This window comes from Panthera tigris, chromosome D3 (assembly GCF_018350195.1).
Source record: "Panthera tigris isolate Pti1 chromosome D3, P.tigris_Pti1_mat1.1, whole genome shotgun sequence".
Taxonomy (NCBI): Eukaryota; Metazoa; Chordata; class Mammalia; order Carnivora; family Felidae; genus Panthera; species Panthera tigris.
The window spans coordinates 1,042,668-1,055,899 of NC_056671.1; the positions used below are offsets into that span (position 1 = coordinate 1,042,668).

The following is a 13,232-nucleotide window of genomic DNA, read 5'->3' on the forward strand; positions in this document are numbered from 1 at the left end:
TGTGTCCCGGCCCGCCAGGCCACGATGGAGGAGATCGCCTGGAACACGCCTGGAGTGGAGTGGGTGCTAGGCAAACGGCTGGGCGGTGAATGGACGTGCGGAGGTGTGTCTGCCGGACGCACGCGGCCAACACTTCTTGAGGCCTCGGGACCTTTGCTCGGCACCAGGCGGGTAGGAGAGGAAAGCTGAAGGGGCCCTGGGCTGCCAGACGTCTCCAACTCGGGGAGGGGAGGGCAAGGATGGAAGTCCTGTCCTTCCCACGTCTGTCCTCCCCTCTCCTTGTCCTTCTGTCCCGCCCACAGAAGCCCTGTGGAAGCCCACAGGCCGCTCACAATGGCCCCTCGGTGTGCATTTGGAAGAGGAGGCTGGAAATCGAAGCTCCCGTTTGGGGTGTGTTGGAGGTGACCGGCCCCTGTGCTGTGCTGGAGGTCCTCCTTGCCGGGCTGCTCGCCGTGTCCGTGGGTCCGTGTGCTCGGGTGTGCTTGGGTTGTTGTGACCGTGGCACCTGGGGAGGACGGTCCTGGGTCGTCCCTGCGCCCGGTTTCACCCTGCGGACCGAGTGTAGGGCTGCGCGAGACAACACCGGGGTCTGGGCCGGAGAACTGCTTAGCGGATGCCCTGCTTTCCAAACCCCTAAGCGCGTTCTCCAACCTCCCCCCGCCGAAAGCCCCTTTTCATCTCCTCTCTGGTTCCCCCGCTGACAAGTGATAACTTTGGCACGTGGTCCAGATCAACCTGCGGGAGACGTGGCTTTCACGGGGGTGGCGGCCCAGCCCCCGTCCGGCCCCGGCCCAGCCTCGCTGTTGAGTCCACACCCGGACAGCCCTGGACCGACCCGGGACAGGGCCCATCTCCTCCTCCCTGCTCCTCCCTGGACCAAGGCAGGCCTGCAGGCCCGGGGTCTCAGACCCACTGCCTCAGGAGCTCGGCAGGGGCCTGTGTAGGACCAGGGGGAGCACGGGGACTGCAGAAGCCACTTTAGGCACATTTGCGCTTTTGAGCACCTGGTGCCGATGCGTCCAGGACGGGGGTGGGGGGTGGGACTCCTCTGCTCCAGCCTGGAGGCCGCACCGGGGACCCCACCCCCCGACCCCAGGCAGAGCCACCGGGGCGGCAGGTGGGGAGGGGATGGGGAGGGGGCTCACGGAGTGGGTGAGGAAACACCCCCGCGCACGAACCCCCAGGGGAGGGAAACTGGGGTCTCGGCGAAAATGTGTGCAGAACGTTCACGTCCACGGCCGCTCGCTCTCCGTGGCCAAAAGGAGGGACCCCCTCCGCCCACCATCGCTGTCCGTCCACGGATGAGCAGAGAAAACGTGGCAGAGCCCCACGAGGGACAAGGAACGGAGCTCTGATTCTCTCTGCAGCACCTGGAAAGACACATCACGTGGCAGCAGCAGACACGAAACACCTGCTGTCGCGCGGTCTCCTCTGAGCCCAGACACCTGGAGTGGGCAAGTGCACGGGGGAGCCGCGGGAACGGAACGGGTGGCCCAGGACCCGGTCAGGTGAGCGGCCCAGGGCTAAGAAGAGGGAGCAGAAGCAAAGGCCACCGGCTCCCAGCCCCTGACCGTTTGAGAGGTGGGAGGGGAAGGCCCAGAGGCGGGGTGGCAGGTGGGGGAGGGGCAGCTGGAGGCTGGCCTTTGGGGCCGGGTCCGCGGGAAGGGCAGAGTCCAGCCTGAGCTGGGCAGCTGGGATCGCCTCAGGGTCCGAGCTGCCGCGGCCTGGAGCTCCCCGGGCCGTCCTGGGTGACGGAACCCCGGCCGCCTCCCGGGCGGCAGATCCCAGGACACACGGACACCCGTGTGTCAGCTCTCAGCCTTGGCTGCCCGTGCGGACCCCTGGGGGCTCTGTTCCTCCCGGGACGCGCCCGGTGCCTGGTTATGGCACCCGGTCAGCACCCTGTCCCCTTTGCAGGGCACCCAGCGTCCCCACACCACACCAGCCCGGGACATGCAGACGTGCACAGAGCTGCCGGTGCCCGAGAAGCGAGCCTCACGATAGATCCGTGCACTGCGTGGGCTGTCGCGGGGACCTGCCAGTGTCCTTGCCCGTGCCCCCTCCCCCGCCCCCCCGCCCCGTTCTGTGGCCGCTCGGTCTCTGAGGCAGGGGGAGCAGTCATATTGCCTCCTTATCACCCCTTCACGTCTCAGTGCATCGACACCCCAAGGAAAGCCTGTCAGCAGGGCACCTTCTGGGGGGCCGTTTGCTCCTCGAGCTCTGCCCTCTCCCCGCTCCCCCTTGTGCTGCTCCCAAAAGCCGCTGTGTTACCCTCCCCTTGTCGGCCGGCCCCTCCCGCTGCACCCCCTGACCACGGGGTGCTGGCCTCTCCCGGCCGCAATCCCCCCACAGAGGCTTAACACCATGACGCCTGCTTCCCCTCCCTGGACGACAGATCAAACGACCAATTCATTAAATCGGAGCCATGGCCTGGCCGGGCAGGAGGAGGGACCCCTGCGTGCGGCTGAGTCGGCATCTGTCACTTGTACATTCACTCGACAAACATCAGGTGAGCCAGGTACTGTTGTAGGTGCGGGGCCACAGCACGGAAGAGACCGGCCGAATCGTTGTGGTCTAGTAGGAGGAAAGACAGCCGGCCAGACACGGGGGGAGTTTATAAATATACAAACGGACCAGGGAGGGGGGCGCTCAGAGTGGCGTTGCCGCACGGGTGACGTCAGACACAGAGTTCTGCACGCAGGAGGAGCGAGGCGGGAGCAGGCCTGGTGGTCTGGGGCGAGGCTGGACGGAGCGGCCCCGGGAGGGAAGGGGCCAGTGAGGGCAGGGCCACCGTGAGGACTCGGGGGTCAGGGCAGGGGCCCGGTCTGGTGGGCGTTCCACAGGCCCCCGTGGCTGCCACGTGGGGAACACAGGCCGGGGCCAGTGCGGTGCAGGGGATCAGTCAGGGCTGCTGGAACATTCCAGGCAGGGCGGAGGGGCACATCCGGGCGTGTCTGGAAGGTGGAGCCGGGACCATGCACGGACTGGGTGGGAGGTTTGTGAGAAAAGGTGATGAGGCGTCGCCTGAGTACGTGGAAAGTGGCCTGTCCTCTGTCGGGAGGGACAGCCTTGGGGAAGCTCGGGGCCCTGGTTTTTCCCCCATGATGCTGGAGCTGAATGGCCGGTCGGATCTTCCAAGGTGGGCACGGTGGTTTCCTCAGAATGCAGACGGCACTCGATTGCCCAGGAGAGGTGGGTCTGTCCCCTCCCTTGGCTCAGTGGCCCGAGACCGTGGCAGGAGCCAGCCCGCCGACCCCCTGACGAGGTCTCATCACTGGTGCACCGTGCCCCCGCTCTCGAGCTCTCGCCCTCGGCCCCAGCTGCCACCTGGCCACAAGTCCCAACAGCCACCAGGGGAGACCCGCTCGGCCGCACCCCGGTGACCAGACACAGGACAGAAGTAGATTGGCATCGCTGCTCTAAGCCACAAGCTTTGGGCGGCCTGTCACGGTGTCCTGCCCGGGGAGAGAGGGCAGCTGGCACCAGGTTCGGTCCGCTTTGGTTTTCTCTCATTTGTCCGGAAGCAGCAGGGTCCTGCCACCCTTTGGAGGCTCAGGGAGGGCCACCTGGGCCAGCAAGGGCCCGATTCCCGGTGGGGGCCAGTGGCTGCGACCCACAGGGGCCTGCGGACGCCCTGGGAGCTGGGAGGAGCTGGCCGGCCCTGGCTCTGGCTCTGTCACTCGTGCGGCTGCTGGCTCAGTCCCCAGAGCTGTGGAGGAACGTCTGCTCACCATCTTTGGGGCCAGCATCAGGTGCCCCCCCCCCCCCATATCCACACCCACTGGGACACAGGGAGAGCACAGGAGTCGAGCTCACTCTCAGAGCGTGGCTGCCTGGGTTTCGCTCCCAGGCCCCTCGCCCGCGGAACTCACTGCCCTTCCCTGAGCCTCGGCCTCCTCTTCTGGAAAGCAGGCGCGACCACATCCCTCCCTTCACGACATCTAGAGGATCCAAATGAGTTTGTGTTTGTATTTGTAAAGTGCGAAAAGGGGCCAGAACGATACATTGTGATTACTCCTTGGGGTGACGAGCCCCCCAGAGCTCCCTAAGCCCCCAACCTGCTCCCAGGAAAGTGGGCGGAGAGGGCAAGGTGCAGCTGAGGTCTGAGTCTGGCCTGTGGCCCACGCTCCTGTGTGTTTGCACCGAACGCCGGGGTCCTCGTGGGAAGCCCCGCCCCCAGCGGGATGGCATCTGGGTGGTTAGAGTGGACGAGTCACAGAGGTGGGGCCCCCGTGGGACCAGGACTCGCTCTTTCCCGCATGGGCACACCGCAGGGACCCGCCGTCTCGCTGGCGCCTGGCCGCAGACCTCCAGCCTTTGCAGCGCGGTCGGGCCCGTCTGCGGTGCTGGCCACACACCCCGAGCTAAGCCCGTGCCTCAGTTTCCCCCACCGCAAGGTGGGAGCCGGAGCGGCTGTGTCCTGGCCCCTGGTCACCCCTGTAGGTGTGTTTTGTAAACTTGCCACCCATGCTCACGTGGTCGTCACGTGGACGCCAGCGGGCACCTGGGCCTGGAATGTGGGGTGAGCGCGGCCGTCCTCACCTGGGCCGCCAGTGCCCTGACCTTTCCTGAGGGGTCTCTGGGTCTGTCACACGGCCGCTGGTCGCCTGGGGCGGGGGGCAGTTCTCCAGGCAGGACCGGCACAGCCCGCGGTAAAAACAGAGACTGGCTGAGAATCCAGAATTCAACGCAAGCCTCCGGATGTCTGCATGGTGATTCCCCTAAAACGCAGAGACTGTGCGGGCAGGATCTCCTGGGACCCCTGCTGCCGCCGCTGTGTTCGCGGGACGCAGAACCGGCGGGAACGTTTTTGGAAAGAGCGTTTGGCTTCAACACAGCAGTAAGACCACCGCCCGCACGGAGAGCCTCGTGGACCTGGTCCAGGCCGCTGTGCACCTGGGGGGCCTGGGGCAGGTGCCCCCAGAGCTGCCGGACCATGAAGGGGGGCCACTGGAGGGGCATCCTCGGTGAGCAGGAGGCAGCTTGTTCCCACCGGAAGGACCGGCAGAGCCCCTCCCAGCTCTGAGGACCAGCTGCCACACACATGGATGGGGACGCAGCCCCGTGTGGCCCAGTGAGGGGGGCGGGCAGTGCACCCGCACATCCCCGCATCCGCGTCCTGGTGGGCTCCCCACCTGCCTCTTCTGCTGGGTGTTGGGCAGGGGTGCAGGTGCGGGGCCGGAGGAGCCTGCGCTCTCCTGAGACGTGCAGACACCTGTGCCCCTCCCTAGAGCCAGTGTGTGGGGTTTTGCTCAGAGGGAATCCCCCGTGGGCGGCCCTGTCCTCCTGGGCTCCCCCCACCCCCGCCACCCGACATTCACACCCGCTGCTCCCGCCCTGGCCTGCCTCTTCCCTCTGACTGTACAACCAGCTCCCCCCTTGTTTCTGCCCCTCCTACTCCGGGCAGCCTTTCTGGGCCCCCAGGAAAGCCATGTCTCACTTACTGGGGTGGGGGGTTAACACTCCCCCCCCCCCCCCCCCCGCCCCACAGTGATCTGATCATAGGAGCGGGGCCGGGAATCTGCATTTCCACTAGGCCCAGGTGACGCTGTGTAGGAAGCACTGGCTGTAACCAGGCCCGGTAGGCCCTCCGGGCACCGACTTCAGGGCCAGTGAGAACCCTGAGACCAGAGGGACCTCCGCTCCCTGCACGGGGCCTAACACCTGGGGCGACAGTGGCTTCCATTAGGAAGGAAAGGGCCGCAGGGGGCTAGGCCGCGGGGCAGGGGAGGGGCAGCTAGGCTGCCGGGCAGGGGGGGCTAGGCCATGCAGGGGAGGGAGGGCTAGGCGCTGGGGTGGGGGTGTAGGCCACAGGGAGGGATGGCTAGGCCGTGGCAGGGGCTAGGTTGCGGGGTGGGGGTAGGCCACACGGAGGGGTGGCTAGGCAGCGGCGGGGGAGGCTAGGTCACAGGGTGGGGGTTAGGCCGCGGGGGGAGGGGGCTAGGCCACAGGCGTAGGGAGCAGGCTAGGCCGTGGGAAAGGCGGTCTCTCCCGGCTGGGCCGCACAGCTCCCAGTCGCTGGCTCTCTGGGCGGGAGGGCCGTCCCTGGACCGGCGCCCAACCGCCTCCTTGCACTTCCTGTTGGGAGGCTCCCTGGTTTTGGCAGCTGGCATCCCGGATGCCTCACCGAGAATGGGTGCTGGCGCGTTCTGCACGTCCGCTCTGAGCAGTGCGTGCACGCAGGGAGGGGCTCCGTCGGTGAGCCCCAGGCAAACGTGCCAGAGCCTTGGTCCTAAGACCTGCCCCGGCCCCGCCTGCTGGCAGCAGGCTCATTTCCCCCGCTGGCCCCCGGCTCCCCCAGCTGTGAAATGGGTATAAGGACCGAGGGACAGGAGGGTCGGGGCGCGCTGGACGGGAAGGTGTCGGGGATCTCCAGGGGAGGGAGCGAGCGCCACACGGGCCTTCCTGGAAGCCCCCGCCCCTCCAAAGTGCACTTGCGCCTGGGGCCAGGCCGCATGGCCCCTCCGGGCCCCAGAGAACCCCACCCTGCAGCTCCTGCCTGCAGTGCACCAGGGAGCCGAGGCTGAGCTTACGGAGCAGGGAAAGGTCGTGTTTGTTTGAAATGGATCGAGAGACCCCAGCTTGGGGGACTCCTCTGCTTCCCTGTGCAGCCGGCTGCAGGCCCGCGGGGACTGGGGACAAAAGCCCCCGTGGGCGGGAGCACCAGGGGCAGCAGTATGGACGACAGACGGGGCTGGTTGTGCTGGCCGGTGGGGCCGGGGGCAGCGTGGCCACCGAACGCCCTCCCGTCCCCAGCCCTGCGTCCCCTGGCTCATCAGCTGAGTTCTGTGCGATCCAGCTGCCTGCTCGCCGCAGGGACGCTTCCTGTCCCCAGCCCGGCCTTGACAGAGTGTCCCCAACTCACAGATGGCAGTCAGGCCACTTCGTGGCAGAAAAGGAAGGGCAGGTGGTAGGTTGCTTTTCTGCTCTTCTGCGGCTGAGCCGCCCGGGGGGCGGCGCCCTCTGCTGGCCTCCTGCCAGCCCGCAGGGGCACGGCCAGGCCGCTGCTCAGGGCCGGCAGTGCGTCCGGATCTGCAAGGCCGGGGCCACTGAGGAACTGTGGGTCCGGGCACCGGAGGGGTGGGGGCGCTGGTCCTCGCCCTGAGGCCCACCGCGACCCATCGGCCCTGTCACCACAGGCCGGCGGCTGTCAGAGTGCCGGGGGCCGTCGACCACAGCGCAGTCAGGGGCAGCAGGAGCGTGGCCGCCAGCAGCGGGCCCGAGGCCCCCGGGGGAGGGGAGGCGGGGGAGGTGCAGGAGCAGACCTCGAAGCCGTCCTCTGAGCGGCTCTGGCCGCGCTGTCCCGGCCGGGCGTGGGTCCCGGCCTCGCCCTCCGGGTCCGCCTGCGGGTCTGTGCAGACCAGCCAGTCCTGCGCGGTGGACCGCGGGTACCCGGGTGCCGCCTCCAGCTCGCCTTCCACCACCTTCCAGTACTCCTTGCCACGGAAGAAGTAGGCAGCACCTGGGTGGGGGGGGAGGGGGCGTGAGCTCCGGGCAGGCCACAGGGCAGACTCAGGCTGGACAGCGGGACGACGAGGGAGCGGCACTCGAGGCCGCAGGGAAGCGGGAGAACGGCTTACGCCACGGATAGTCTGTCTCGGCCCCAGTGGCCGTCTGCGGGCCCCTGGGGCCTCCCACGCCTGGGAAAGCTCGGGGCAGCCGCAGAAATGCAGGGAGATAGACAAGACGACCTCTCGGTTTCTCTCCCTACGGGATGTTAAGTGAGGCCCTACTATGTGCCTGGCTGTTCTAGGTGTTGGGGATGTAGCTTTGGAAACAGAACAGCAGGGGGCATCTGGCCCCCCCGAGAGCGGGCCCTGCAAGGAGGGAGATGCATGCTACCCTTTGCCGGGCAGGGTTGTGCTGTTTGGGCTGGAAGCACGTGAGGGAGGGGGCGTGCAGATGTCTGGACAGTGTCTGCAGGATGCAGGGCAGGTGCAAAGGCCCAGGGGTGCGTGAGACGCAGCAGGAGGCCTATGGCGGTGGGGGGCCCACGTGCGCGCGGCGGCTCCCGGGGGATCCTCCCAGTGAGCCCGCCGTGACCCCCGTTCCCCAGGTGGGGAGCCTGAGGCTGCACGGGGCTCACCGTCGGACCAGCGCATGGCGTCGTCGAGCGTGCTGGGGATGCCCCTCCACGGGGGGCTCCGGGCGGGGTGGCCGGGGTCCATGCGCCGTGTGTGCTCATCAAAGCGCCAGTACAGCTGGTCCTTAAAGAAATAAGTCTTGTCATTGTGGGCCCAGGAGAAGGCAGCGTCGACGCCGCCCGGCGGGAGGCCGAAGTCTGAGACGGGCCGCGGGTATCCTTCCTCTACGTTATTGTCCTTAAATACCCAGTATCTGTCTCCTGGGGGTGAGAGAGAGGGCCGTGGGCCAGAGCTCGGCCCGCCCCGCGGGGCGGACGCTCCAGCCCTTCCTCTCCCCGCCCGGCCCCCCGGTGCAACCGCCCCCCACCCCGGGGTCCTCATGAGCATTTACTGAGCACCTATTGTGTGCCTGGCACGGGCTCGGCCCACCTGCCAGCAGCCCGAGAAGCCAGGTCCTCACAAGGCACCCGCCATAAGGACAGGGGGAACGGGGTCACCAGCCAGCCCGCGGGAGGCCGCTCTGCTCAGTCGCGCCTCACCCACTCCTGCGACAGGCGGGCCGGGGTGTCCTCACGGGCAGGGCAGGAAGGGCACTCGTCAGGGCCGTAAGCGGACGCATGCGTGCGCACCTTTGTCAGACTTTACACAGAAGCAAAATGTTTAGAAATCACCAAGAACTTCAAATCCATATGTAAAAATTAAAAAAAAAAGTTTAAGATATAAGGAGGAGGAGGAGGGGGAGGAAGAGGAGGAGGGGGAGGAGGAGGAGGGGGAGGGAGGAGACAAGGAGAAGGGAGGAGAAAGAGGAGGACGGAGAGGAGGAGGGGAGGAGGGGGAAGAGGAGGGGAGGATGAGGAGGAGTAGGGATGAGGGAGGAGAAAGAGGAGGAGGAGGGAGGAGACGGAGGAGGAGGGGGAGGAAGAGGAGGAGGGAGGAGGAAGAGGAGGAGGGAGGAGGAGGGGGAGGAAGAGGAGGAGGGAGGAAGAGGAGGGGGAGGGGGAGGAAGAGGAGGGGGGAGGAAGAGGAGGGGGGAGGAAGAGGAGGAGGAGGGGGAGGAAGAGGAGGAGGGAGGAGGAGGGGGAGGAAGAGGAGGAGGGAGGAGGAGGGGGAGGAAGAGGAGGGGGGAGGAAGAGGAGGGGGGAGGAAGAGGAGGAGGAGGGGGAGGAAGAGGAGGAGGAGGGGGAGGAAGAGGAGGAGGGAGGAAGAGGAGGGGGAGGGGGAGGAAGAGGAGGGGGGAGGAAGAGGAGGAGGAGGGGGAGGAAGAGGAGGAGGAGGGGGAGGAAGAGGAGGAGGGAGGAAGAGGAGGGGGGAGGAAGAGGAGGAGGGAGGAGGAGGGGGAGGAAGAGGAGGAGGAGGGGGAGGAAGAGGAGGAGGGAGGAAGAGGAGGGGGAGGGGGAGGAAGAGGAGGGGGGAGGAAGAGGAGGAGGAGGGGGAGGAAGAGGAGGAGGAGGGGGAGGAAGAGGAGGAGGGAGGAGGAGGGGGAGGAAGAGGAGGAGGAGGGGGAGGAAGAGGAGGAGGGAGGAAGAGGAGGGGGGAGGAAGAGGAGGAGGGAGGAGGAGGGGGAGGAAGAGGAGGAGGAGGGGGAGGAAGAGGAGGAGGGAGGAAGAGGAGGGGGAGGGGGAGGAAGAGGAGGGGGGAGGAGGAGGGGGAGGAAGAGGAGGAGGGAGGGGGAGGGGGAGGAGGAGGAGGAGGAGGGGGAGAAAGGGGAGGGGGGAGGAAGAGGAGGGGGGAGGAAGAGGAGGAGGAGGGGGAGGAAGAGGAGGAGGGAGGAGGAGGGGGAGGAAGAGGAGGAGGGAGGGGGAGGGGGAGGAGGAGGAGGAGGAGGGGGAGGAAGAGGAGGAGGGAGGGGGAGGGGGAGGAAGAGGAGGGGGAGGAAGAGGAGGAGGAGGGGGAGGAAGAGGAGGAGGGGGAGGAAGAGGAGGAGGAGGGGGAGGAGGAGGAGGAGGAGGAGAACATTTAAAAGTGTTCTGCCAGAAGGGCGCCTGGGGGGCTCAGTCAGTTAACCATCCAAATCTTCAGCTCAGGTCACGATGTCAAGGTCTGTGAGTCCGAGCCCCACGTCGGGCTCTGCGCTGACAGCGTGGAGCCTGCTGGGGATTCTCGCTGCCCCTCTCTCTGCCCCTCCCCTGCATGCTCTCTCTCTAAATAAACTTTTTATAAAAAGTCTTTTGCCAGACAAAGAGTCGGAACAGACATTTCTCGGAGGAAGACATTCGAACGTCCGACAGACAAATGAACAGATGCTCAACCTCACTAATTAGGGAAACACGAATCCAAACCCCACGAGACACCATCCGACACCCATCAGGACGGCCGCTATCAAGACACCCGAAAACACCCAGTGCTGGCGAGGATGTGGAGAGGGGGAGGCCTCTTCCGCCGCTGCTGGGAACGCGAGCCGGTGGGAGACAGCGTGGAGGGTCCTCAGAGTCGAACACAGAGGGCCCACTCGCCCCCTTCTGGGTCGGTACACGGAGCCGAAGGCAGGCTCTCAGAGGTACTCGCGCACCCGTGTTCATAGCAGTGCTGTTCACGGCAGCCAAGACGTGGGAGCCACCCGAGTGACCACGGTGGACGATGGCTAAGCGAGACGTGGTCCATCCAGACGATGGAATGGCATTCGGCCTTGGAAAGGAAGGACGTGCGGCCACCTGCCACGGCACACACGTGGACCTTGAGGGCACGAGGCTACGGGAAACGAGCCGTCCCGAAGGACAAACGCTGTGGGACCGCACGCGTCTGAGGCAGCCGGCCAGATCCACAGAAAGTAGACGGTGGGCGCCAGGGGCTGGGGGGGGCTGGGGGGCAGTTTCCGTTCGGAAAGATGGACAAGTCCTGACGGGGGACGGTGGCGGTGGCTCCGCGCGGCGTGAAGGTGCCTGACGCGTCCGAACTGTGCGCTTAGGACAGTAGCTTCTCATGTTGTGTTTTTGCCATGATTAAAAGTAGACATGATTTTCTAAGAATCCTTTCCCAGAGACCGGGAACGGCAGACGTGCCCGAGAAGGGGCGGGGTGAAGCAAAGGTGAGCCCGCACGACGGGCCCCAGACGGCCGAGACAGGGGGCAGGCGTGCCCACAAAGCAAGGGGCAGGAGAGGCCAACCTCTCCCCGCCACGCGAGGAGCCGGTGACCTTAGAGGGGAGAAAACCTCGCAGATGCGCGGCCCTGGGGGCGGGGCACAGCGCCAGACAGAGGACGCCTCGGGCAGGGCAGCTGGGAGCGCGTCCCTCTCTGGGACGGTCCTGCTGAACGTGCAAAACCAGAACCTGCTGGGGAGAAGCTGCCAGGTGACGTGCCCGAGGGGCGCCGGCCCCAGACGCGCCCGGGGTGTGTTGGGGGGGGCGGCAGACGCGGTGGGAAGGCTCGGGCGTGTGCCACCCCCTCTTTGGCCGGCAGGGGCATAAACCGTCCGCGGGGAAACGAGGAAGCGAGCAGAGCGGAAGGCTGACAAGGGGCGAGCCCGCGGCCTTCAGGCCCTGCTTTGGCAGCTTTCCTGGAAGTCGGACGTTATTTTTCAAAACACAGGTTTGAGGACCGAGGAGACTCTGTGTAGAGACAGGAAGGAATCTCCAAGATCTGTCACGTGAGAAGAGGGGAGGCCGGCGTGCACAGTAGGCCGGAGAGAGAGGAGGGAGGAGGGAGTTGGGAGGAGGGAGGAGGGAGGGCGCGCACACACACCGCCTACTTGGCGGACTGTCCCTCTGAAAGGCGGTGCCCCGCGGGGCTAAGTCAGGTGCGGGTGGCTCCCGATTGTAACAGATGACTAGGACGTGCGCCGTTCTTCCTGTTATGCTTTTTGGTGAACGTTGAAATCACGGCTGCCGCCTCCAGGGAGCCCTCCCGTGTGCCAGGCTCCTGACGGCCACTCGGCCCGAGGACGGGGACTCTGGGGGGACCACACCCACCAGAGGCAGAGGTGACTGACAGGTGCCCCACCTGGACCGGGGGCTGGCAGGTGACGTGAACGAGCTCAAAAAACACGCGGAACATTCTTGCCTCCTCAAAGAGGTACGGTCGCCCCAATTTTGTTCAAAGAGCTGCTGCAGGTTGAGCAATGCTCCCCCAAATTCACATCCGCCTGAACCTCAGAATCTGACTTGTTTAGAAACAGGGTCTTTGCCGCGAGATTAGTTAAGAGGAAGTCATGTGGGAGTGGGGGGCGGGGGAGGGCGCATCCGCTGACTGGTGTCCTTCTACCAAGAGGACGCACAGACCCGAGGCCCACGGAGGGGAGCAGCCCGATGAGACACAGGCAGGGGCGGGAGGGGCTGGGGCTGGGTCTCCCCCGCAGACTCAGCAGGAACCGGCCCGGCACCTTGATCTGGGGCGTCTGGCCCCCGGCCCAGAGAACGAACCCATTGCTTCACACCCCCCCCAATTTGTACTTTGTGACCGAAGCCCGAAAACACAAGTGCCAGCTCGCGCCTCAGAGTCCCTGCCCTCCGCACGGGATGTGCGGGATGTGCGTAGGGGGCGGGCTGTGAGGGCTTCCCCGGAAGGGGCGCCAGGCCGCACCTGTTCCAGCACAGGCGGGGCGCGGCGGGGAGGGGGGGGGGGCGGCACGCGGAGACTCCAATGCAGGAGCCCGTGGGCGGATGTTGCAAAATAATCCAAACCCAGAAGATGACACCGAGCGGGTCCCAACCCGGGACTGTGGCCTCGGGCAGCGGCCCTAGAGCCAGCAGGGGCCCCGGGACCCCACGCAAGGCTGGACTGGGAAGCTCGGTCAGGGCAGCAGCCGAGACGGGGAAGGCTCACAGCCCCCGAGGCACCCACAGGTGCAGGCACGCCGCCCCCACACAGACAGCAACACCCCCCAGGCCAGGTCCCCGCGTCCCTCCTGCCCCCACAAGACCGCACCCCCCACCCCCAGCCCAGGGAGCGGGTGTGGAAGGTGCAGTGACGCCCTCTCCCAACAGACCCGCCATCCTGGACAGACACGTGGGAGCTGCGCGTGGCTCCATGCATCGAGGATAAGTCCAGCTCCTTCCCTCAGGTGTTGACCTGCCCTTCTGTCCTCGCTCACCCTCCCTCCGCCCCGTTGGCCGCTCTGTTCTTGCCCCGGGGCCTTTGCACTGGCAGCTCCCTCTGGCTGGAGCACGTTCCCTCAGCCCTAACTGAAACTAACTTCCTCATTCACGCAGGT

General features: G+C 66.3%; 1 protein-coding gene across 3 annotated transcripts in view; it reads right to left on the reverse strand.

The window, feature by feature from the left end:
* Positions 1 to 13,232, reverse strand: part of MMP17 (matrix metallopeptidase 17) — a 27,716-nt gene continuing 14,484 nt past the window's right edge. For 2 of the 3 annotated variants that reach the window (XM_042962288.1, XM_042962289.1), the window contains 3 exons: positions 8,087 to 8,344; positions 7,266 to 7,462; positions 1 to 505 (listed from right to left, as the gene is read on the reverse strand). In XM_042962288.1, the coding sequence (XP_042818222.1) occupies positions 329 to 505; positions 7,266 to 7,462; positions 8,087 to 8,344 (632 nt within the window). In that variant the 3' untranslated portion in view covers positions 1 to 328. Of the gene's footprint in view, positions 506 to 5,905; positions 7,463 to 8,086; positions 8,345 to 13,232 lie in introns of those variants that run through there. The other variant, XM_042962287.1, reaches the window with a different exon arrangement.